At 47.0% G+C, this 26,074-nt stretch overlaps 1 protein-coding gene across 4 annotated transcripts in view; it reads left to right on the top strand.

The window, feature by feature from the left end:
- The window catches only part of CD40 (CD40 molecule), a 345,834-nt gene that overhangs the window by 140,859 nt on the left and 178,901 nt on the right, over positions 1-26,074 (top strand). For 3 of the 4 annotated variants that reach the window (XR_011304313.1, XM_069651361.1, XM_069651360.1), the window contains exons 3-4: positions 19,358-19,483; positions 25,591-25,737. Coding sequence is in view for 3 of the 4 variants with exons in the window: in XM_069651361.1 (XP_069507462.1) it covers positions 19,358-19,483; positions 25,591-25,737 (273 nt within the window). In the remaining variant the exon portion in view is untranslated. The remainder of the gene's footprint in view (positions 1-19,357; positions 19,484-25,590; positions 25,738-26,074) is intronic. The other variant, XM_069651362.1, reaches the window with a different exon arrangement.

The raw sequence follows: 26,074 nt of genomic DNA, 5'->3' as shown, positions 1-26,074 counted from the left end.
TATACACTTTTATTACATAACTAACAAAACCTATCTTTCCCTATTTCTAAGGGGCTTGCCCTGCCTCAACCTAAGAAAACGTAGTGATCTGTCACAATGTCAGTCAAAATAAATATTCTTCCCGTCTTCAGAAACCATCTAATCTAGCCCCAGCACTAGAAACCTAAGCTTCTAACTAAAGTAAAGTGTGCGTTTCCTTCACAAGCAGAATGGCTCCCTTCTCCTGGTTAACACGTCAGTCTTATAGCATTGTAGTAACTCCTTCAATGTCCAACTACAATGGACCAGGGGAATGGCTCGGTCCTTCTGTAAAGGCTCCACACATTGTTCTTAGTATAACACCTGAATTAGTCTGAAACTCCTTCCAGGAAGTAGAAAAACTCATAGCATTAATTGACTTCCATTTAACACTCTGATGGATATTTTTTTCAGGATTCCCTACCGTCCTGCCAACCCTCCTACTCCAACCCCACTGTGACCATCTCACCTGCACCTCTCACCTCTCCCGAATGACCTGGGCCCCTCCCCTCACCCCCTACTACCACTTATCTTCCCTTAGTGCAGCAAGGGCAGCCCTGACACCCTGCGCACTCTGACCCCCACCCCATTGGTCGCACGAAAGCCACGAGTAGGCCCAGGCCTCGGCTACTTCAGGCCCCACTTAGCATCACCTGTGCTCTACCCCAGATTCCAATCCCTGCCACCTTGGTATAGCACCCAAACCTACCCTCCGGCTCCCCACACGCTCTTAGCACTGTTTCCCCTCAATCCCGCTTCTCTGCTGTCAACCTCCACCCACAATGCCCTCCACTGTCCTCCCCATCCCTCACCCACTGCCACCACTCCTCAACCATTCCCACCCCTTCAACCATCCCCACCATTACCCGGGCAAGAACATGCCGTCCAGCACATCGCACCAAATCTCTTGCATTCTCATCAATGCCAGGTCAGTCTTTAAAAAAAAAAGTAACATCTTTGACCTTATCTCTGACGAAAACCCATACATCCTTTTTATCACAGAGACCTGGTTTGCTGACACCTACAAACCCATTGTACTTGAGGCCTTCCTCATCGGGTACAACCTGACTGTTCAGAATAGATCAAGAAGTGGTGGGGAACTAGCAATCCTACATAATCACCAATTTCATCTGCTGGACTATGAATCCCTTCTTGTAAAATTCCAACTCACCCTCCACCTCCCACAGCTTCCTTTTTTTTTTTTTTATAGACGCCCTGGCTACAACAAAAACTTCAGACACAATCAGCGATGCTCTGTCAACTACCTGAAGCGGAATTTAGAAACCAGAGGCTGGCTCGAGGAAAATCCCTCATGCCAAGAACCAGAGGAGTCCTGAAATTTGACAAATTTCTGCTTTTTATTAATGCATCTCCAAAAGCAGGGATAGGCACACGGAATACTGCAGTTCCAATGCATTCTTAATCATTACAGGCTGATAGTGAGGTTTTATGATCCTGTTACATCACAACCAAAAGTTACATTCCTGGACCTTAGATGGAATGGGATTGGGTGAACAATAGAGACCTATTTACATCCTATAGGGGACAGGTGATCTAATTGGCCTGGCCATATCTGGTAGCTCTGCCTGGCACCACCAACAGGAGACCAGTGTGAGCCTTCTCACCTTGGGAACATTACCAGCATGTGAGCACAGTAATGGGTGGACAGAATGGCTTCAGGGTACTACTGCCCGTTTCCCATTTACCATGTCTGTGACTCCTCTGGTCCTGAGCAAAGATTTGCCTCCAACTTCATGCTGTTATATTTTGCATCTTCTGTCTTCAGTTTGATGAGAACAACAGTTTCTGCCTGTCTCGGATGACTAGGCCTTGTTCCACAGGTTCAGATCACGTGTTTGGCCACCGTGAAATTGATTTTCTCTGCTTGCATTTATGAGGAATTTCAGCTCCCAGCCCATGGAGGTGTTTTTATCTTTTCTGCTAACTCAAACACTCTCTTCCAGCGTCCTTGGCATGTTTTCAGCACAGTGACTGCACTGCCAGCTCTGCTTTGAATTTCCCAGGGAAATCAGTGTGTGAGGCTTCTCCGTGTTTTGTCCCTTTCCAGTTTCTTCCATTCATTTCAATGCAGCTGTGGCTTCCATCTTTATTTTCATAGCTGTTCATGTTAATTGCTTTTAGGTTTCTGCAAGCAGTTAATGTGTGTTTGTTTGCACCTTGCGAATGCCTCTAGCTGTCTTCAGCCATGTTGCATCTTCATGATTACTTTGGTGATGTCATCCAGTTATGGTCTGTGGGGCTGCTTCAGTGGGTGGCATCTGTCATCTGGGGGTGGCGCTTGAGGGTCCTCAACATACCTTCAACCTACATCCAGCACTCCCCATTCTAGGTGACTTCAATATCTGGTTTGACGCCCCCCAAACCCCATGACCCGCTCTCACAGATAACATAGAATTCTTCAACCTGACATAACGCATTTCACTGCCCACCCACACTGCAGACCACACCCTCGATGCAGTCTTCTGCACCACAAACATCATATCCACTGTGCCCCCACACACCCTAACATGGTCAAATCACTCAGTGTGATGAATGATTCTTCCCAGAAGCCTGGCCTAGTACACTTCTCATGTGACCAGGGAAAGGAAGACGCTTCCTGGTCCCGACCTTGAGGGTGATGTACTGTGGGAGGATCACATGGGAGAGGAACCAGGAGAGGAAGACTGGGAAAACCCCCTGTTTAACTTTCCCTGTAATCCCACACTTAATCCCTCACTTTTGATGGCTGTTTGCCCAACATCAGAAGTTAAAAGAACTGACTTTGTTGTTGGGGACTACATTTCCCATGAGTACTGGGACAAGGAAGAGAACTGAAGAGGTATGTTGTAGTAGTGATGGGGCAAGCCTAACAGCCCACACCTGAAGGAACTTGGGAGGCATAAAAGGTCCCCTCAAGTGCAGGCAATTGGAAGGAGCTGCAACTGTGACTGGACTGTGTGCAGTAGTAGTAGAAGCAGAAAGAAGGCAGCACAGAGCTGGCAAACCAAGCAGATGTGGGAGAACCAGAGGGACACCTGAACGTGGATACAACAGATTTCATCTGCTTGTTCTGAGAGGGTCCTCTTCCCCCAAACTCAGAAGTGCAGAGGCTATGCAGTGGAAGATGTGCAGAGGGGCAGTCTTTCCTCATGTGAGCCTGATTGCCTTGGTTGCTGTGCAGGAACGGTATCAGAGACTGAGGGGAGGAGCTGGGGGCGAGTCGCAGGTCTCGGGAGTGAGAGGGTCTCTGTAGTCGAGTGGCTGGACCGGAGACCCCGTCGGAGAGGAAGGGTGTGGGTCCCTGTGAAGCCAAAAGCAGCAGATGTTGTGACCGACGTTGTGGAAGTCAAGCAACCCGCAGAACAAGGATCACAGAAGCCGGTGAGTCAAACCTGGTGTTTCGATTCCTTGAGCGAGCACTGCCGGCAACAGTATCCAGTCTAATCTTCACTCGAGTAGAAGCAGAAGAGAGCTGAAGTTGTTTGTTGTATTCTTAACAAGGGAACAATGGGAAGTAGCACTCGCGTGTGACTGGAAATGTCTTTTATTTGCGTGAAAGCAAATGCTACTGGAAGTCCTAGTCAAGCCCTTAACCTTTATGAAAAAGTGGTTGCGTTTCTCTCGTTAAGCAGAACGAACGTTGTAGAAAACCATTGTTAAAAACTTAAACCTTATAAAACTTGGGAAGAAGTGGGTCGCTTGTGCCTAGTTTCATTTTCCAAGTGAAGATTGAACTTGACCTCTTTAGTCAAACAATTAGTGTTTATAAAAGAATTTGAGTGTTTAAACACTTTATCTACAGTTGGAGAGAGCGCAAGCATTTCACAAGCCAAGAGTATTCCCTTATTGAGCTTGAAAGCAGCCTTTCTCAAAGCTAGAAAACGGTTTAACAATTCTTGTGAGCCCGGGGGGCGTGGCTAACTGGCCATGTGAGGAGATGCGTTTCCCAGAGGTGCTCCTTTGATCCGAAATTGATCCGTATAATGAGTGCACCGGCAGGAGTCCATAACAGCTGTAAGAGCAGGAAAGGTTTTATGAAGATCTGATGCGCCCCGGGACGAAGTTTCATGCCCATACGACACATGGACATTGAATTGTGAACATTGTAAAGTGTCCCTAGGCGAACACGATCCAAAATGCTGGCACAGAACAAAGGATTCAGCAAGGTTTTGTACACCGTAAGCACGTACAGCAATATCCTTGCATACTGATGTTTGCGAGGCGCAAGAGGTTGATGAGTAGTGATACAGGCGAAATCCCTTAGCCCTGACACCGCTGGGATACTGTTGCATGTAACGAAAGTGGATTAACTTCTGCAGATGTACAGGGCTAGGAGACAGCCTGATCACGCGGCTGCCGCCGGCTAATGCTAAAATAGAGCAGAGAGGATACATTGTTGCATTCGGCGGCCTGGGTAACAATAGCGAGACCCGGCAATACCCGTGTGCGTCCTAGAGGTTAGAAACGAAGCTTAGAAAACTGAATATCTCCCTAGAATCTAAAATCGATGTGGTCAGCGTGGACGTAAATCTCCTGAGACAAGACGTTGGGGCAATAGCAGAGCGCACGGGCACGCTGGAAAAAAGAAGTCCACCATCTGCCGTAGGGTATCTCCTTAGCGTTTGCAGTACAGGTCTCTGTATAAGCTTTTACTTCTTTTTTCCACCAGGAGCCCCACCTCGGCCGATTATAGCTAAAATTCTGAGCTATAAGGACAGGGAAAGATTCTTGAGCATTTTCGGAAGGGTGGAACGATAAACGGAGCATCAGCAACGATCACTGCAAACCCGGATTATACGTTCCTGGTCCAAAAGCAACGTTTCAGTTTTGTGGCAGTAAAAAAGAGACTGCGAGACTCTGGTATGACGTACAGCCTGCTTTACCCAGCGAACCTGAAGGTGTTCCACAAAGACAAAGCGCTCTTTTTCGACCCTCCGGAGGATGTTGCTACATGGATGGAAAGGATAAACTGCCCAGACGGGACGGCGGCTCAGATGTCAACTGAACAGGATAAGTGAAACAATGTCCCGTTTTTGAGAGACGGTGGGTCTGCCGGGTTGGGCCTGAACATTGTCTCCACTTGTGATATGTTAATGAATAATGCTGGGGACGTCACCAAGACCAGTGTATCGCCATACATGAAACACTGTACCTGCTGGAAGATATTTAATGCGTAGAGGGATAGATGCACTGAGATTAGATTATGGGAGCAATGTAGGAGACCGCGACCTTACCCCCATTAGTTAATTAGTTAGGATATTAGTTGTATAGTATCCACCTGCGCTCCTTACGCCGGCACTAGCTGGACAAGGGCTGAGATGCGGGGGAGCTGGCGATCCAGGGATGGAGCTGGGCAACAGTTGGGGGCGGGGGTTGGGTCAAAGGGAGTGTAAATTATGAGGGGAGTTCAGCTGGGGTTAGTTGGGGAGGGAGGGGGAACTGGGCAACAATTGGGGGGAAGGGGAGTTGGGAGCGGGTTAGTCAGGAGTAGAGTTTGGTTTGGGGGCGAGAAGAGTGGGGGGGGAGGGGAGTACTGATGATGCAGGGGAAACAACACGGTTCGTCTACCAACACAACTTAATCCATACAGGGGGTGGGCGGGGAGGAGGGCGGGCGGAGTAGGATATGGCTAAAATGGGAGACCTGAGAATAGTGACCTGGAATGTGCGGGGATTAAACACTTACATCAAGCGTAACAAAATCATGATGTACTTGAAGCAGCAAAAAATAGATATAACAATGTTACAAGAAACCTACTTGACTAAAGAAAAACTAGTTGATGAGGAGGAAATGTAAGGGGATCGCAATTGGAGCCACGTATTCAGTGTATGCAAGGGGGGTCCTCAAATGCATAGCACCTCATGTTCCCTTTAAATTGTTACAACAAGAAGTGGGACCGGACGGGAGAATGGTGTTGGTTAAGGGGTTGGTGGCCAATAAAGTAGTCAACATGATTAATATTTACACACCGAATAATGACGCTGCATAGTATTTTAGGGATTTATATACCACTGTCAGCCTATATATGGATGCAACAGTTATAATTGGAGGAGACTTCATTTGCACAATAGACCCCGTGATGGACAGGTCTGATGACAAGATGACCAGACCGTATCCTGCGGCGAAGGCCCTAGCTACATTTATACGAGATTTCCAGGTGACCGAGATATGGAGGGAGCTTCACCCGCAAAGCCGTGGGTATTCACATTACTCAGCACCACATGATCTAACACCAGGTTGGACTACATATTTGCGGCTGTCTCCTTGGTGGAGGAAATTAAGGGTGCAGAGTACAAAGCAGGAGTCCTGTCGGACCACGCGCCCTTGGTTGTGACGTGGCAGATCTCACCGCCCAGACCAAGAATTCCATCGTGGAAGCTTCAAGCGGAGGCGCTCAAAGACACTATCTTTAGAGAAGACTTAAGAAAGGCCATATAAGAATATTTTGAAATAAAGTGTCGAGTCAGCTGGTACGCTGTTGGAAGCATTTAAGGTAGTGGTGAGGCGATCTCAAAGGCGGCTAGTCTACAGGGGGGTATAGCGGTGGACTTTCTAACTACAGAAAGGGAGATTGGAGAAATAATGCATGTGGGGCGGGATACCCCAGAGAAGGTGGAGACCATACGACGCCTAACTGAAAAATGTAAGGCCCACTGGAAGAGTCTGCAACCTAAATTACAGAAAATAAATAGACAACATGCTGAAGGAGACAAACCAGGCAGACTGTTAGCCTGGCTGTGCAAAAGCAAAACCCTGAGAGAGGTGATAATGGAGATAAGCCGCGAAGATGGCACACTCGATGACACCCAGGAGGGGGTGAATGAGTGCTTCTATAGATACTATCGCAAATTATACATCGACAAGATAGAAGGGGAAGGACTCGATATGAATGAAGCATTAGCAGAGCTAATCTTGCCCAGACTAGGGGGAAACGGACAGAGATGGGTTGGAGGCGCCACTAGAGCTGGAGGAATTGGAACATGTAATCCGTACCCTGCGCACTAGCAAGGCCCCAGGGGCAGACGGTCTCCCAAGCAAATTTTATAAAACATACATAATAGACCTGCTCCCGCCTCTGCTAGCTATGTTGAATGAAGCTTTCGAAAGGGGTAGGCTACCAGGGACTCTGAGGGAAGCGGTCATCATCCCACTCCTCAAACCGGGTAAAACGGACATGGACTGCGGATTCTATAGACCGCTATCGATGCTGAATCAGGATAGTAAGATCCTCACCGCGGTGATGGCATACGGGCTGAGACCATTGATCAGTGCCCTAATACACAAGAATCAAACGGGATACGTCCCCCAGCGGTGCATCTCCAACAATCTCAGGAGATTACACCACATCATAGATCAGATTGAGGGGAGCGCCCAAGAATTGGCAATAGTCGCATTAGACGCAGTCAAAGCTTTTGACTCAGTTAAGTGGCCACGGCTGCTGGCAGTCCTAGAGAAATATGAGATGGGACCTGGGTAACTGTGATGGATGAAATTGGTGTACAATGAACCAACCGCCAGAGTCCTGACAGGATCTGTGGTTTCCGAACGATGGATGCTGAGCAGCGGAACTAGACAGGGAAGCCCTTGGTTTCAGTGCTATTTATTCTGGCGTTGGAACCCTTAGCAGCATACCTCAGATACTATTATGGGGAAGTAGGTATTAAGACGCAAGGGGAGCAGCATTTGATAGCGCTGTACGCAGATGACATGCTTCTGTATTTGCAATACCCGGAAGAAAATCTGCAATATATGCTTGAGGTACTTGAAAGGTTTTCACTACTGTCGGGCATAACGGTAAACCCACGAAAATCCAGCATATTCCCTTTTGGGTAGGTATATAGGTGCACCAAAATGTGCGTTAGCTGTGTTACAGATTGAGTGGGCGGTGGACACCTTTCGATATTTGGGGATCGATATATACCATAAAGCGGAAGATGAACATGAAAATAACACGGTAAAGGCAGTGAAGGTAATTCAAAGAAGTATGACATTCTGGACAAGGTTGCCCCTGAACATGATGGTGAGAACAGCATTGCTCAAAATGATAGTATAATGTAGGTTGCTGCACAACTTTGCAAACATTCCATATTTAATACCTAAAGGTTTTTTCTCCAACTTACACAGTATATGTAGAGTGTTCATTTGGCATATTACCAGAAATCGGATAGCTCTTTGGAAATTACAAAACCCACATGATCAGGCAGGGATAAGACTGCCCAACTTCGAGGTGTATTACCTGGCTGTCCATCTCCAATTCGTAGCGAGATGGCTATCCGATGACACCACATCGGAGTCCAGGCTACTGAGGGCGGACTGTGCACCTTACTTTCTAAATGAGTGGATGTGGGGGACTGACCCCCCGAAAGAGAAAAGGTTGGCACTGCTGACCCTGGGCAGAAAGATCTGGCACAGGGCCTGTGTTGTAATGGGGAGCCCGCTGCCGTGCTCCCCACAAATCCCTCTTGTAACACTGGGTGGTATAGATGAACAACTGAGGCGAACCATCCGGGCACACTGGGAACCATTGGGAGTGACAACAGTGGGAGATTTGTGGCGGGATGGGGAAAATATGGAGTTCGATACACTAATAGAAAACACGGGTTTGCACAGCGGACAGTACATTACATACGCTAGACTGATAAAGCTATTAACGAAGACCTGGTCAGAAACCAAACTGGCCCAACAGCCAGATGCAGCCATAGAAACATTCCAAGCAGTGTCAGAAGGAGGTCATGAAGTCTCCAGAATTTACGAGATACTAATGTCCAAGGTGGGTAAAGAGGTGGCACAGGCGGGGTTGGGAAGAGGAACGTGGGGAGACCATAAGTGATAGATTATGGGGGTGTATGCAAGGATATCATAAAGTGTCGAGGAATACCAGATTGCAACAGATTCAGCTGTAAATCACTTACAGGGCATATGTGACCCATGAAAATCGCCAAGTTTGCGAAGGCGTTTAAGCAATGCTGCCCAAAATGCGGGGAAGAAAACTCAGGGATGCTACACATGTTTTGGGCTTGCCCTGAAATCACAAAATATTGGGGGGAGGTAGCAGGCCGATTGGCTTATAAAGGGATTAGACTGGTGGTGGACTCCTTGTGGGCATGTATGGTGGGGGGCTTCCCTAGACCGCGAAAACCTAAGCATGTGAGCAAGCTCAAAGATTTAGCTTACATTTTGGCTAAGCGTAGGATAGCAATGGGATGAAGGCGCGGGAGAGGCCGAATATAGAAACCTGGTGGCTGCACCTCTTAAAATGGGCTGAGGCAGAAACTGTGGTTTGGAGGAAAGCAGCTTATAGAGGGGGTGTAGAAGAAGCAGGAACACTGACAGAGTGGCAGCACTTGGTTGCATCCTTAACGGGCGCGAAGCCTGAAGAACTGGACACGGATAGCTCCCCAGATGGTGACACAGGAGAAACAGCTGTGGACTGATATGCTGTGGTTGTTCAAGAAACTGTAAGGGGGAGGGGTGGGATTGTGGTTACATGCACCATGTTGAGCTGCACTGTGTGTTTGTTGTGAAAACCAATATAAAATTGAAATAAATAAAGAAATGATTGTGAGCCCAATAGAAATTCAATCCTGCCTAAGATACATGTGTGCAATAATTACCTGAAGCCAAGAGAATGGCACCAAGGCTCCTGGGTAATATATTGGCTAACAGTTGAAAAAGATGTGAAGGCCGAGCTGGGGAAGGGAAACCTTGATGCTTATGAACATTATTGGAAGTTGACTTAACCTATATTGCAAGAGACTAGTGTAGAAGGAACAAGGTGGGTACAGAAGGTAATATTGGGTTGTTACCATGGTCGCAGACAGACCGGATAGGCAAAGAGGCTTCCCCTTTTGAAGAGAGATATTCAGAGGAACAGTGCCATGCCTATTTGAAGATGTTGCAGTCCCTTAAAGTGAATCTTGTCAAAATCTGTCTTTAAAGTACAAACTACTGAAGCTGTAATGGTAATGCCAGATAATTTCTTTTGTATTTGATGTTTAGTGTAAGGGCCAGAACTCCTGTGTTAGTAAACTCACAGTAGAGTTGGGAAAGTGAGGCTTTTTGATATCATTTCTAGCCAAATAGAATAGCATACTTTGATCAATTACCAAACAGTTGTCTGCCTCGCATTGCTGTGCCCTCACATAAGAAATCTTCTTCTCCTTACCATCCTCACCATGGCCCCTCCCAAGATCATGCCTGGCCACCACTAACCTCTGCACCCCTCACCCCACTCTGGAACAAAGTTATCACCCGATATCTAGCCAACTCCCTGCTCAACTCACTCCCACTTCGGTAAGCCCCCCCTCCGTAAAAGTCTTCGACCACTGGCTCTCTAGCACACTCACACTCCTCACCCCATCAAAACGGACCACTCGGAGATCAGGCCCCACACCCAGGTGGCACACCACCCACCTCAAATCTCTGAAAACCCTCACGCCCCATCTGAAACAGACCTGGAGAACCAACCCAATCGCATAAAACACCCCCCCCCCTGGCAAGTCTAGCAAGGGCCTACAGATTGAAAATCATAAAAACCAAAAAAGCATTGCATGGGAACATAATCTTGAACTCTTGCAAGCCAAGCAAGGAACTGCATAGAATAATTTCTGAATTGAAATAACCAGGTTGATAAACCCCTCCTCTACCCAACTCCCAATCTCTATGAAATGTCTTATCAGAACATTTTCATAACATCACTATTGACAGACGTTCTGCCATTGTCTCTAAAATCCAAATAATTCACCCGCCTGTTACACACCCACCTCCCACCCCCGTGCAAACCTTTGCCTCTTTCTCCTCACTCTCACACAAGGAGTTCCTCTCGCTCCTAGCACAAAGCCACCTGTCAGGATTCCCTGAGGACCGCCCAGCCTCCTCAAAAACATCCTAACCTCAATCTGTGCAGGCAGTATTGCACGCTCAATCCTTTACATCTGGAATCTTCCCGGAAGCCTCAAAAACCTACTACATCAAACCCGTCCTCAAAAAACCTACGCTTGACCCACTACTTCTGCAGAACTGCCAGCCCATTTCCAACACCCACTTCAGAGCCAAACACATGGACCGCACAGCATACAAGCAACTCGGTCATTTCACTGAAGCCTACAACCTCCTTGACCCTGCCCAGTTTGGCTTCAGACTCCTCTGAGGAACTGAGTCCTCACTAGTGTCTACAATCTACAATGAACCGCGGATGCGGAAGGATTCGCTGTATTCATTCTCCTTGACCTCTCCATCGCCTTTGATACCACTGACCACACAATTCTCCTAAAGAGACTACTCTCTTTAGGAATCAAAGACACTGCCCTCACTTGGATCTCCTCCTTCATCTCCAATCGCTTGCAAATCATGCTCCTCCACCCTTTCACCTCTGCATCCCACCCAGTGCCGAAAGGGGTCCGACAGGGAGCATCCCCATTTCCCCTCCTCTTCAATATCCTTCTGAGCCCGCTTCCCACACTCGTCCGCTCCCACAATCTCACCTGCTACAGCTATGCAGACGATACCCCGATCATCCTTAAAATCACCAAATCACCAAGTTCCACTCGACCAGATCTGTCATCATGCCTTTCGGATATTGACAACTGGATGACTACAAACCACCTCATCCTCAACCCTGGGAAAACCAAAGTCCTAGTCTGCAGAAAAACTGTGCTCCTTCCCCAACCTATCTCCTGGCCTCACTCTCTAGCCCGCCCCCTCCCGCCCCCCCCCCCAATTCCCCCAGTAACCTCCACTTTGGTAAAAAAAAATCTTGGATGCACGCTGGACACAGATCTATACCTCCCCCAAAACATCAACTCTGTGTCCAGAACCTGTTTCTTCCACCTGTGCATCCTCTGCGTATTTTCCCCTACCTCACAGAATCTCTGCCATCCTCACCATCATCCTCTCTCGCCTAGATTACACAAACTGCCTTTATCTAGGTGCATCCACATTCTTACTTGGGAAACTACAAAGAGTCCAAAACGCTGCGACACGCCTGTTCATCAGTCTCCCTCCCAGCGATCACATGAGCCCCACACTGAGAGTCCTCCACTGGCTCCTTGTTGAACAATGAACTACCTGTAAAGCCATGTGCATTACTCACTGTGCCATCCACAACACAGGCTGGGAATTCTTCAAAGATAAACTAACACTCTACCGACCCTCCAGTACACTCGGATCCGGCACAGCTTTTCTCCTAGTTATCCCCCAATATAACTACACCAGACTGGGCAGATCTTCCTTCTCCGTCCAAGCTCCCACTATCTGGAACTCTATGCCCCTCCACATCCACAGCATTGACAATCACCTTGCATTCAGAAAGGCCCTCAAAACCTAGCTTTTTCCTTCCTACTTTTGAAACTCTCTGCCTCCACACTGTGATTGACCGAGCACACAAGAACTGGCCGAGACCCCACTAACATCTACTTTTCAAACCACTGCGGATGCCGACAGCGTTTGCAGCGGCACACCGTCCGATGCTTGCACTCTCATCCTCCTTCCTCCACCCCCGCCGCACCCCACACAGAGGATCACACTTCACCCCGTTCCTCCAAGCCTTCCCCTGCCCATGCCTGAACCACCAACTCTATAACCGGTGCAATCTGGTCACAACTCTATGCCCCTCCACATCCACAGCATTGACAATCACCTTGCATTCAGAAAGGCCCTCAAAACCTGGCTTTTTCCTTCCTACTTTTGAAACTCTCTGCCTCCACACTGTGATTGACCGAGCACACAAGAACTGGCCGAGACCCCACTAACATCTACTTTTCAAACCACTGCGGATGCCGACAGCGTTTGCAGCGGCACACCGTCCGATGCTTGCACTCTCATCCTCCTTCCTCCACCCCCACCCCACCCCATACAGAGGATCACACTTCACCCCGTTCCTCCAAGCCTTCCCCTGCCCATGCCCGAACCACCAACTCTATAACCGGTGCAATCTGGTCACTAAACAACGCCGGTAAATCTGATGCATTATGGATATGGAAATTTTAAAGATGCAAGGACAGCAGGCGAGTTCAGACTGATCACTAGAGATAGCAATGGTAGCAGGATCAGTTTGAACAGGGGACAGCTATGATTCACGCCCTCAGTTGGAGGTCTCTACCAAATTATCAAAGGACTTACCCAAGCACATGATACTAAGCTCATAGGTCGCACAAGGGGTAGCAAGGAAATGCACCAGTTCAACTGGGGCGATTTGTCATGGAACACACTTTAATAGCTGTTATAGATAGGAATAGAGACACACTAAGAAGCACTTAGATGGTTCCTTCCGTCGGGGACAGGAACAATACTATTGGTCTCGGCCACAGGTGGCACGATCCATTTAATCTATTTCCTATTGCACTCATTGAAAGGCACCAGCCAGGTCCTCTACAAAGGTAGTATGCTAGCTGCACCAAACCTGCACTCAAACAACCAATCTACCATTTGGAGAGATCTAAGAAAACTACACCAAATGAAAATCCGCCAGAAACTAAGGTATGTATACCTCGCACCACGTCTGTGGACACACGGCACAGGCACAGCTCCCCATCCATGTACTGTAGAATGTAGCTATTGCAATGCAAATCCGGTCTAGCAGCACGTTTAGCCGCACAAACTGAAACCCCTGACGTACCTCAACACCTCTGCCATTAGTATACAGCGACAACCTACGTAAAAGATTTGGTCTAGCTGGGAATACATCAGATCTCCTGCACTAGCACTGTTTCCTAATCCAGCAACATCAACCACCCAAATGCCTGACCTCGGGGCTGCTTACTGGAGCCCAGCCAACCCTCCTAAATCCTACGTTCCAGCCACAAAGCGCATTGAGATCATACAAATAGGGGAAGGGTGCTATATAAATGAGGATTACAATAACAATCTTTCTTGTATGTGTCTCTACTGGGTTCGATATCATATTTAGGGGATTGTTTCCAAAAGCCCTTGGGTTTTCCAATGGCGTTGGGTCACAACGACGAGGGAGGCAATTCCTGATGCCCTCTGATATAACAGAAGTATTAGGTTAATCGCTGTGATGAGGGAGATGGCTCCTGATCTTCTCTGCTTGAGCAGTGGTATTGGGTCGACCACTGCAACGAGGGAGACTATTCCTGACAGTCTGCTTGATTAGTGGCATTGTATGAACTACTGTAATGTGGGAGAGGACTCCTGATGCACTCTGCTTGGGCTTTGGTATTGGGATGACCACTGCAATGAGGGAAGATGGCTCCCGATGTTCTCCGCTTGGGCAGTGTTATTGGGTCCAATGTAAATTCAACTCGTGAACAGAAAGTTCCAACACATAAATTATAAAATTATTCTTCTTTGAACAGTTCTTTTAGTTCTTCAATAGCAACAATGTTTATTTTGGTCAGGATGATTTTGCCACTTTAACAACTCCAGGAAATATAACTTCTCCACAACAGCCTTGCTTAGCTTTTCTTCCATTACTACTAAAACAAACAATGGGCCTCATTACGGCTCTGGCGGTAACGATGCCAGTGGGGTGCTGCCGGACCTGTTTAATTTTACTGGGGCCTGACTTCCCGGTGCCACTGGGAAATTACAACCCTGGTGGCGCGGAAAGTCAGGCGCCGGTAAAATGTAAGTCCCCATAGAGTCCTGTAGGACTCTATGGGAGTGGGGACACGGAAGCACCAGAGCTGTTGCCAACCGTGTCGGTGCTTCCGTGACCGGTCTGCCTACCGTGGCCGATGTGCCCGGTAGGGTCAGACCTGTCGGGCACGGCGGCTCCAGCAGGCAGACCTGTAATATGCCCGTCTGGAAACGAAGTGCCGGGAGCTTACCGGCACCCTGGTTTCCGGACCGGCAGGGTCATAATGAGGCCCAATGTCTCTGCAAGGACCCCCTTGTGGAACTTCTCCAACTTTCACTTAGCATGTTTCTTTGCCAGACCTAAAATATCCAAAGGTTTTCCATTTGGGTATCCTTCCCTGCCCGAACAGCTATTCTTAACAAGTTCTTTTTATATTCAATTTCAACTGACAAGAGGTTACAACAGCTTCACAGCATTCAACAACTGACAGCTTCATTACTCTCATCACCTTTTCATGGAAGACCAGATTCAAATTGATGATCTTCAACGCTATTCTGTAAATGTTTCCTTCTGGACACTTGTCCCCAGGAAGGTAGCCTTTTTGCAGGAAGGTAGCCTTGTTTCACTCTTGTTTCCCCACTTCACAAACCAAATACTGACCGGGATTGGGTCTCCTACCTCTCCCCTCGTTTTGACAAGCTGTGGAGATCCCAATGTGTACCAGATGTTGTGTATAATATGGGCACTTAGTTCCAGAGTTTGCATCCCTTGCCCCTTTCTGCTGTTTGCAATATTGGCTAGATTGTGTTTCTCATTTCCAGCCTCTCTCGACTGGGCAATGCTTACTGACATCAACTCTCAATAAAGTCGCCCTGACGGTTGGGATTTGCAAAACTCCCACTTTCAAGATTAGTCATTTGGCTTTTGTACCTTAGGTCTTAGCTGCTTTTCCCTAGCTAGATATGCACAATAGCTTGGGAACCACTTTACAAATGTTCGGTATTCAAAACCAACGTGGATTATTTTCGTTCACACACGGGTGCAGCTTTGCACTCATTCTGCTACTATGCGAGTGCCTCTCACTCGTATGCCTGCTTCCGCCCTGCGAGCAGGGACAGAGCGCTCTGCGATTACTCGCCGGTCTCGACGTGCGGCTCTGTTCCCCTCGTGTTTAACAGGATTTTTGCTTGTCCAGCACTTCACGGAGCGGCAAACCTCTTCTATAGCCTGCCTTCTTTCGTGCCACTTCCAATTGGAGCGCCACTTGCTGCAGAGGTCCTCTGGTGCACGCCAGCCACCAGAGACGACTTGAGGCTCACAGGTGCACGCCAGCCACCCCGAACAGCCTATTACATGCTTCCTGCTGTGCAGCCTCTGCAGACCGAGTCACAAGGGGGAATGTCTTCTGCGCGCTTCCTGCTGCGCAACTTCTGCAATTCAGTGTTCTAGGGACTGGCAGCTGGAATCTGCCATGCATTGGTCCCGGCATCTTCTTTCCTTCAGCTTCTGTCTGGGCTGCCAACTCCAATCATGCCCCTTCTGCTTCTAATTTCCTCTGCTCTTCACCAGCAGCGCCAGCGCCTTCTCTATGGCCTGCACCTTTAGGGTGCCTTTTAAGCCTCTGTGTCCCTCAGGTGTGGGTCATCTCCACTAATGAACTGACCACTCCTGCAACATTGTGCCCCTTTACCCATTTCCTCTTCCCAGTACTTGGGGAATTCTGGGACTTGAAGTCCCTAAAGGAAACATTAGGTCTTCTTATTTCTCTTTTGCAATAAGTTGTAAGAAGAGTGGGGCTTCAGGGAAAGTTAAACAAGGGGGTTTCCCATTCCTCCTGACCTGCTTCCCCAGCCACCCTCATGTGTTCCTCCCACAGAACACCACCCGCAGGGTCGGGATTAGAAAGCGTTTGCCTTTCCCTGGCCACATGAGAAGTATCGGTTTCCTGCCGGCTCCCAGGATTCTCTAGCAACGTCCTGTTCTTCTTGTCCCCCTCCTGGAGAGACGGCACTGCTTCAGCTGTAGTGATCCAAGTTCAAATTTCTCAGGTCCCGTTTGCGTACTCCGGCTTCCACTGTGAGATCTCTTTATCTGTTCTAGCCTTGGTGTGACGTCAACACCATCTTTGAAAATCTGTTTGGCACTCTTCATGCCACCAGTGAGCCACCTCGTACAGTACTTCGCTGGCTTTGCATATGGTTATTCTATGTGCTTCTGGTGTTCTTGGTTCCAGTATGTTTTTACATTTGCCAGTCATAGCTTTACAATAACACGTGGTTCCACTATCAATGGTGGGAGAAAAGGGTGACCATGAGGGTAGGGCGTTATGTGACACGGTTCTAGGGAGGCTTTTCCCCAGGCAGATGTCCTTATCCCCAGGAGGGGAGTCCCTCCCTATGAGGTCCTCCTGCATATTACCACCCCTAGGGGGACTATTGGGGTAGCAGCCTCACCTCACTAGCCTCCTAGGAAAGGGCTCCCCTCTGAGGTGAACTGATGAGACCTGGTGGATTGTCACAGTACCTAATGAGAGAATTTGCAGTTTACGATCACTGGCGTCCTATCTACGCACCCTGGGTAACATACACATCCGTGCTTTATTTTCAGTTTCTTTTATAAAGCATTATTAAACTATACAGTTTGATGATTTCAGGACCTGACTGCAAAGCCTCTAATGAGCTATGCAGGATCTGAAGCATATCGCCATCATGCGGGTGTGTCTTTACCTATCCTTGCTGTTCTTGAATGCCCTGGTATTTTTTTTTTTAGACCTGGTTTTAAAGACTGTATCTCTAGAAGATCCATGTTGCATCACAGATGTTGACATCTGTTTTTTTGTGCCACACCCGTTTGTGACTTCTTTTTGAAACAAGATTTCTCCTTTGCCTTGGCGTCAGTATAAAGGTTCTAAATCGTACCCACCAATGTGTCACTGACATCGATTCTTGTCAGTGCTTTTTATAGAAAGGCCCATTGCACATTACTGAAGGCCTTTTCCTGCATCTACGCTTAGGCGGACCCTCAGAATATGTCTTTAGCTACACAAGTGCAAGAAGTCTGCTAGTTGCCTTGACCTGTATGATGATGCACTTTTTGCCTTCCAGCAAGTCCTGCTTGATGTGGGTTCAGTACAGCTTTTACCATTTTTTGGGCAATATTTTGAATACTATTTTGCTGTTGCATTAATATGTGGCTTGGTCTGTTGTTCAGACTCTTGAGTCTCTTCACTACACCTTCTCTACAGCCGCCCGACTGCTAGCATGTGACCCCTCCCAGGCAGCACATGAGCAGGCAAAGAGCCACTAGGAGAGGTAATCCGGAGGGACCGTTCTTCCAGGGCTTCGTGTTGGGGAGGGGTTGTTTTTTCCAGAGCACCTGGATTCTCTCTACTTAATTCCTCCATCTGCTTAATACCTACCATGCTCCTCATTTGATAGAGCCACCCCAGCTGTTGCTCATGCAGCATTGGAACAGAAAAAAACATATCTTGAAAGAGGAGGGGCCTGTGTTTTTATAGATAAAAGTTGAATGAGATCAGCAATAGAGGGATCCATCAAAAGGTGTAGACTGGCTTGCTATTTGGTATTGTACATTATCATTGCATGAGTCCTGTAAGAATGTTGCCATTACATTGAGGGTCTGTACCGCAGAGGTAAGGGAGCTGTGGGCAAGATCTGCAGCAGGGTTTGGGGGGCTCTGACAGAGCTTGCAAGGGATCAGGGGACCAGGCTCTGTAGAATTTCTTGTCTGTTATTAGTGCTTGTGCACAATGTAACATACACGGGTTCAGAAGCACTACCGTCCAATCAGTGAGCTTATGTAATACTAAACATTGCCTCGCTGCTCGCAGAAGAAACAAAATATTGGTCTTAAAAACATTTTGAGAGGCCGTTGCGTATAATGCAAATGAAGCGATTTACAGAAAAGCTAATTATTTAGTTGTCTTAACATTGAAAACGGTCTTGTTTTGACATTTTACAATAATCACTTTGAGCTCTATTGTAGTCCAAATAAGAATCCCATTATAAAATCGAGAATAATCTAAATTATTTTCTGAGAGAAGATATGTTGCATTGATTTTTATTTGATTGTTTTTCTTGAGGTGTACATGGCATGTTCTCATTCCATGCTAGACAATCTGGTAAACTGCTAGTGTACTCTTTTGAAATACCAGTATGAGAAAAAGGTGAGTGGGTAGGGGGGGGGATGAGGGTTAATTGCTGCTTTGCATAAAATGTAAGAGTATTTTGGGAATATCAGGGCCATAGTATTTTATATTTTCACAAATATGCCGGTGGTTGAAGCAAAGTCCCTAATGCACCCCAGGCTTGGTTCCCATTCCATTCTCCAGAACACTTGGCCTAACTGTAAAGTGTATGCAACTATGAAGCCTGTGTCCTCCTTTGGTCAGACCAGGATTTAGATGCAAAGGGACTCTGAGGATGCCCGGACAGTCGTAGCAAAACTGGGAGGTCTCGTCGGCCTAGCAGCAGTTCGCCATTCTTCGCAACTCCTTTGTGTGAGGTGTTCTTCCATCATGTCATATAGCTCACCCTCCCTGGCGTCAATCCTCCTCCACCATTCCCAACCACTCCTTCAGTCACTCCTCCACAATCACTGCTCCCTTGCCTAGCACTCCTATGTCGTCCACGTCCTCTGTTTCCAATCCTCTTCTGCGTTATACCAAAAGCATTGGTTTGATGTTGTTAAGTGAAGCTCCAGACAGAGCCTAAACCTTGTCTGGTACTCTGTTCGTAGACTGGTGCTCATTTCATAATGTGGTGATCTGTCTTTTTTTAGGACAAAAGCTGGTATCTACCTGTACAGAAGCTGTGGCCACGAAGTGTGAGGACTGCGGTGCCAACGAGTTTCAAAACCAATGGAACATACAGAAGACCTGCCAACCTATGAGTCACTGCGATCATAGTAAGAACACTGGCCTTAATTGTCTTTGCCTTCACCTGCAGCAATCACCGTCCAAATGCAAAAATGCCCCCGCACCCCAAACTTCAACAGCGGTGGATTTGTCCCTAGCCAAGACTGGTCTACCCCATCAGAGATTGCCGCACTCCAGAAGAGAAGGGCCTTCTCTGGTAGTGATTGGGCTTCCAGATCATATACTGTCCTATCCCTCCAGTGCTTGGCTCACAGCAACACTGATTGACCTACACCATCATGGTTCACTTACCCAAGAGGGAGAAACCTACCACAACACAGACTACCCATGTTATCATTTATTATCCTTTCACACCAAATTTGCTCTCCCACAGGAGCTCATCCTAACCCATCATTGATTGGTGTACCCCATTACTGGCCTACCCCATTATAGGATAGCTTATCCATTGCAAATCTGATCAGCACACCAGGGCGAACACTACCCCAACAGAAATGCACCTACTTTAGCACAGATCACCCATTTCTACAATAGATGGCTTTACCCCGACAGAAACTGTGCATGCTCCCACAGAGATCGGCCATCCCAGCTGACTTTGCCTTTCCAGAACAGTTTGGCTCACTCAAGCAAATATTGCCTTATTACTGCAATGTGTGTTCTTATATAGTGCTTCATGTCCGATCCCTCACCTGCAGTAACAGGTGTTCTTATTAACCAATTTAATGGTACTCGTTTATCAACATGGGAAGGATAAAGAGCTGCTTAGACCTTGCGCCAAGATGTGAACTTTCGAAGTGCATGCTGGCCCCAGTTGTGAAGCAGGTGCTCCATGCATGAGCGATCCGCCTGGAAAGTTGCCTAGTCCTTCATTACACTAGCAAATTGCAGCAGAAATCGACTTCATCAGTGGATATCGCTCTACTTCCGCAGAGCTCACTCTAACACTTAGAGTGCCCAGCCTTCTATAGCAGATTAAGCCTTTAGCTCTGGTTACTACTCTAGTGCCTCTTCTGCTGAAGGTTTTGCCTAAACCCCTAGCAACTGACCCAGTGCCATTCATGGCTTACCCTGTTGTAGATTTTGCTGGAGATTAACCTTATTTTTCTGCAGCCTCTTTTCGGGTATAGATTGAACCCCGGCCTCTTGAGGTTTGAGATTCCCAGTTGTTGTCCCTACACAGTGAAGCTTGAACCGGTTCCTTTGGAGACCGTCTATGCCACTATTTGCTGGATACCGCTCACTCGACTCCTGGGTCATGTCACTGGGGCATTGCCATCTGTATATTTCGCTTGGCTCCACCCAAGATTACATCTATAGGGACCACCCCTGTCTCTTCTGGCTGCCTGTTAGACACTGCCTCTGCTTCATAGCAGTCTGAAGACTAACCACCCCTCCCCGTGCCCCTCTGCATCGGGTTTAAGCACCTGGTTGTCCGCCATAGGATAATCAATCATACGCCAATGATTACCATGGCAAAGACATTAATCGTGACCTTATCGCATCGCAAGGCCCCTAATCAAGGGTCAGAATGGTGGATCAGAACGACATTAAGTGATGAGCTAAATGTGCCTATCATATTGATCTGTAGGAAACTGACACCAGCTACTTTAGCCCTGTTGATTTCAGATTATTCTCTGCTAAATTCTCTTCCTGGTGCTGCTTACCCTTTGCTTGGAGGAATTTACCGGGACAATCATGCCTCCAGTAGCCTTCTGGTTAGGGTCCATATGCGAAGTGACCAGTTTAGTCCGATAGTTTTTAAAGCACTAATACCAAAGTGCTCAACAACAGTTGATCCTGGCAAGGCAGCAAAACTGATCCCCGGTTGTAATAGTACATAATGGGTTTTGATCTACACCTCTACGGATAGCGTTTCCAAATTACATGTGGATTTTTTTCATAGATTCAGTCGGGTTTGTGGCCTGGTGGAGTAATGCATCCACCACTGAGATTGGTGTTTGGCATCATGGCAGTCCGACCAAGCTCCTTATCCTTTGGGAGCTGATGAAAGGAGTACCACTGAGTTTGGTAAATAAACCTCTATTATTCAGTGCCAATAGTCCTGTGGGTGCAAGTGCACTTTACAAATACACCTGTTTATAGAACCACCAGTCTAAATGCTTTTGGTAACCAGGGTCGCCCTTAGGATTTGTAGGGCCCTAGGCGGAAAAAGATGTGTGGTCCCCCCCCCCCCCCAACTTACTTAAATAGTGACATTAGTGATATCACAGAATGAGTTTTAATTCGCAAAGGTATCAGGGGAAGTTAAATTATGTTGCCATGTTTAAGGTAGTAGACGGATACACTGCGACGTCCAGTATATGAATTGTCAATATTAACATTTACCTATGTGGCAATATCAGGAGTGAGCCTTTTAAAGTAGCAGACAGCTGAGTACCTTGTACAGACTTCTAATTTTGGCAGATGAGGCATAGTGTGTGATAAAAGTTGCGGGAGCATTCACTTTGGTTAAGTGGCACAGGCCGGATTTGAGAGCACTTTGCAATTCAGGAACTTGAACACATCTCTTCCCAGATGTAATTGATTGAAATACTATTTGCAAAAAGTATTTTTGAAACTTTGGTTTAAGGCATTGTAAAAATATGATGATTGTGTTTTGCTGACACAAACTGATGTTTTTGCGGATGTTTCCCAATTGTTTTTATTTTAATTGTGTGTTTATTTGGGCATATTTTTCTAATTAGTAAGATGCTTTTATTTCAGAAGCTACAGTTAAGGATTATTTTGAGTGTCAAAACAAAATAGCAATAACTACGTTTATCAAGTGCTGCTCACTACAAAATGTGATGGTAGTCTCATTAATGTGTACCCCCTGAGCCTTTATTGGAGGGAATGAGCAGGCCAGTGTAGAATAGCAGGGGATCCTATAGCAGAAATTTGCAAAGGCAAATGAGCATGTTAGGAGACTGTTGCTGCAATGTTTTATATTTATACCTTCCTGTAAATCATGTCTTCTTTCCTATTCCTGCAGCAACAGCACCTAGATGTCCAATGGCTCTGTGTGCTTTTTAAAAATATGCAAATAAATAAATGTGCTGTAAAATGTGGTGTTTTGACATGAGGATGAGTGTGACTCCTGCTCTTCACTCGGTGTGGGAACTTTTGCCCCCATAGCAAAAATCAAAAGCTGGCACCCAAGAATATATGCACAGTAAGTGAACATATATTAAAGTACACATTTAGTTCACTTCACCTTTCCCCTTAGAAGAAAGTGCACCAGATCAATCGACAACAAAAAAATAACCTGAGGACATTTTTTCTTCAATACGCTGGCCAAGTATAAAAGGTGTTCACATTTTTCACGCAGCAATATGTTTGAAATATTCCCTAGAAAACAAAATCCTAATACGAGCATATGCATTGATGATCATTTTATGCTTCTTGTGGGTAAGTGTTTGCATTGAAAACATGACATCCTGAGTGAAATCCTGGTAGCCAAATGCTTGCCAACCTCAAAAACACCCAAAGGGGTTTTCCGCCCTCTGAAAAAAGTTACGCTGTCCACCCACATGTATCCTTTACTTGTGTCCTAAAAAGCAGCACATGGCCACAATCAGGGAAAAATAACTGCACCAGTGTCCAGAACTGCAACCTCTTGCCACATCCTGGGCAAATATTCAGGACTCGCTTGCCCTCTAATCATTCCCCCTCCTCAACCACATGGCTGGCTTTCAACAATACTCTGCTTTATAAAGATGACTTTAAAAGTACACATACCATAGCAAGGTACGCACTCAAATATATACATCATTACAGAAATATGGTAGGCAAAAAGTGTACAATTGACTGGGAGACTATAAATACCAGAGTGCAATTTAGAAAAATGCTAAAAAACGGGCCTTTGGGTTTTGAAAATGGATTTTCCAGACGCATAACAACATTTAATGTGTGAAAGGGTTACCTCATTGGGTTTCAGTGTTTGACAAATGAACGGTTCGTGTGTGATGTGATGAAAATATCAGTCTACCAAAAATACTCTTTTTGTGCGTTAAATATGAACATCTGAAAATAATGTAGCTAATTTAAAACGGTTTTGTTTCACATATTGTAATTAACCCGGAAGAGAGCATGGATTTCGTTATTTAACTGGTGCTTCGTGTGTGCTTTCAGAATGAAAATGCCTATTTGCGTTTCTTAACAGAGAAACGTAAGAAACCTCTCCTCCAAAACAACTCTCAAATGGGCCATCATTTGTAAATCGCCCCAACTTTAATGGGCTGCTTGAAGAAAGACAGTGAAAAGCTGTCATTAAAGGGCCTAGAGAACTACATGAGGTTCGGAGGCGACACCGTGGCCTCGTGGGAGCTTTATACATGGAAGCTGCACAGCAGTCGAGGCAGACACTGGTGCCTGCCTTGCGGGGCTCCTCTGCCTCACAGACAGCCTATGCCTCGGGTCTGCTCTGTTGGTAACCATTTGCTCTCATCCTGGATCCACTGCCCTTGCTTTTCCCTGCAGAGAGCACCCAACTCGGCCCAGCCCCGTTTAATAGTCCTTCCTCTCGCACGATTTGGCGGCTTTAACTGATGTTATATGTGTAGAGCGAGACAGAAGTAGTTTGGTGTGGGCAGTGGTTTGCCTCACTTGACCCCCTTGGAATGTTCAGACTGCAGTGTGGTGCTGCAGAGGGGCTGAGCCAGCATCCAACTTTTTTGGTGGGGTGGTTCGGGCAGGGAGGACTGGGCTGGATGACAGCTTTGAAAACTGGTTGTGAGTGGGCCCCTTAACCCGTTGTGGTGTCAACCCCCTCCTTCGGCCTTACCTTGTTCCTAGGAGGCTAAATAGCTATAACCCCTTTCTTTGGGCCATCTGATGTATCTTTGACCCGTATCCAAGGCTATTCAGTTTCACGATGAGATGCTAATCATTGGAGGCGCGGGCCTTCTAAAAGCTGAGCACCGCAGTTAAGCCTTTCATCACCCGGGCAGGCTTTTCTTCTTGGCCTCTTTATATGTTTGCTGCTGCTATGCTAGCTTACATGTAAATTGGCAGCTCTCCCAGGCGAGATGTGACAGGCTCTTGCCTTAGCAGCCGTTTGCTATCAGAGTGCCAGGCGCAGAAGAACTGTGGGGTGCTGCCTCCAGTCTGCAACTCCCCAAAGTGGGAGGTCTTAAGCCCTCTCTTGCCAGGGGCTGGCACCGCCCATGGCTGCACAAAAGATCACCTGTACTACCTATGCATGGGATTGATATAGGCTGGCCCTGGCTATCAAGCCACGTCACGCAGCGCTGCACAGTAAGGTGGTGGGGGCAGAAGGGGGAATATCTACAAAGGATGGTAGAGAGATCTTGGTGGCTGGAGGATAATTTAGAGTGTTCATCCCATGGGGCATAGCTCATATATGTATTACATATGTATACCTCTTGAGATCTTTGTGGAACCTGCATGTGTATGTTCAAAATCTGGCAGTGACTCTTCATCCTCACACAATGGAATAAATCGGAACCATTTTGCTCGGGTAGTCGTAGTAGCATCAGTTATTTACTATGCAATGGAGAGCACCTACAAAAGCTCAAACTTCGCCCTAGTGGCGGGGGGTGTGCAAAACGCAACACTCCAATTGGATGAATCTACCTTTAGTTTATACATACACGCCAACATTATCCATTCTATTTGGTCTCCAGTCCTGGTTTTAATTTTGCATTCTGGGACCTATAGCCCTGGATGTCTCCATTATAAAGCGATGTCTATACGTCCCAGAATGCAAAGATAAAACCAGGACTGGACTCGTGCCTCCTGAATGGAATGAATGGTGCTTGCCATGTAGGTTTTTGCCCCCAGCGCTCCCTACAGCCACGTGTATGCTGAGCCACTCCCCAACTATAAGGAGATTCTGGCTGTGCCGCTGCTCCTCGAGGTTGGCCCCCATCCTCTGGTCCTACCTCCATTAGATTGACTTTCGGTGTACGTCCCCCTTGGCTCCTTTCCAGGTTGTGATGAGGTTTTGGTCCCCCATCTTAGTGGTGTTGTATTGCCCTGCCAGAATAATTTTGGATGCCAGTGTCAACATTGATTACGTCCCTGAAAAGGGGTGCGTCTTGATGTGATGGCTCAAACCGTGCATCTTTACGTGATTGTTAAGTATCAGCTACACACACGTTTTATTTTGTCTCCCAAGTCGCTGGTTTTGTACAAGAAAGTCCAGGCTCGAGGGAGAAAGATGCAGTGTGCATGTGCGCAGAAGGCCGACACTGTTCCAGTGTGCAGTGCGAAACCTGTGTGCAGGACACAGCTTGCGGCCCTGGCTTTGGAGTCACGGAAAGAGGTGAGTTCTACAAGGGTATTTTGTAGCTTTGAAACTCACGTCATAAGTTTATTATCAAAAACGTGCTTGACTGGTAGCATATCTTTGTCATGGAGTACTGCCGCCATCTCGTGGCAGTACTGCAGAGTGAGCTGTGAATTAGACCTATTTTTCTCAAACGAGAGACGATTTAAAACTTTCTACGATTCAGAAACTTCTTGCACGTCGCCAAATGGGGCCCGTTGGCACCGTAACGTTATTTCATGTTACTCTTCCATCTTCACACCTTTTAGGAAATATATATATTTTTTCCTACGAACACATGTTTAGAATACAGAAGTGAGTCAATGAGTGTCTA

The sequence above is a fragment of the Ambystoma mexicanum genome, chromosome 3p, assembly GCF_040938575.1.
Source record: "Ambystoma mexicanum isolate Mex_15411 chromosome 3p, UKY_AmexF1_1, whole genome shotgun sequence".
Taxonomy (NCBI): Eukaryota; Metazoa; Chordata; class Amphibia; order Caudata; family Ambystomatidae; genus Ambystoma; species Ambystoma mexicanum.
The sequence above is the reverse complement of the archived record's forward strand: the minus strand, read 5'-3'. Positions and strand labels throughout refer to the sequence as shown.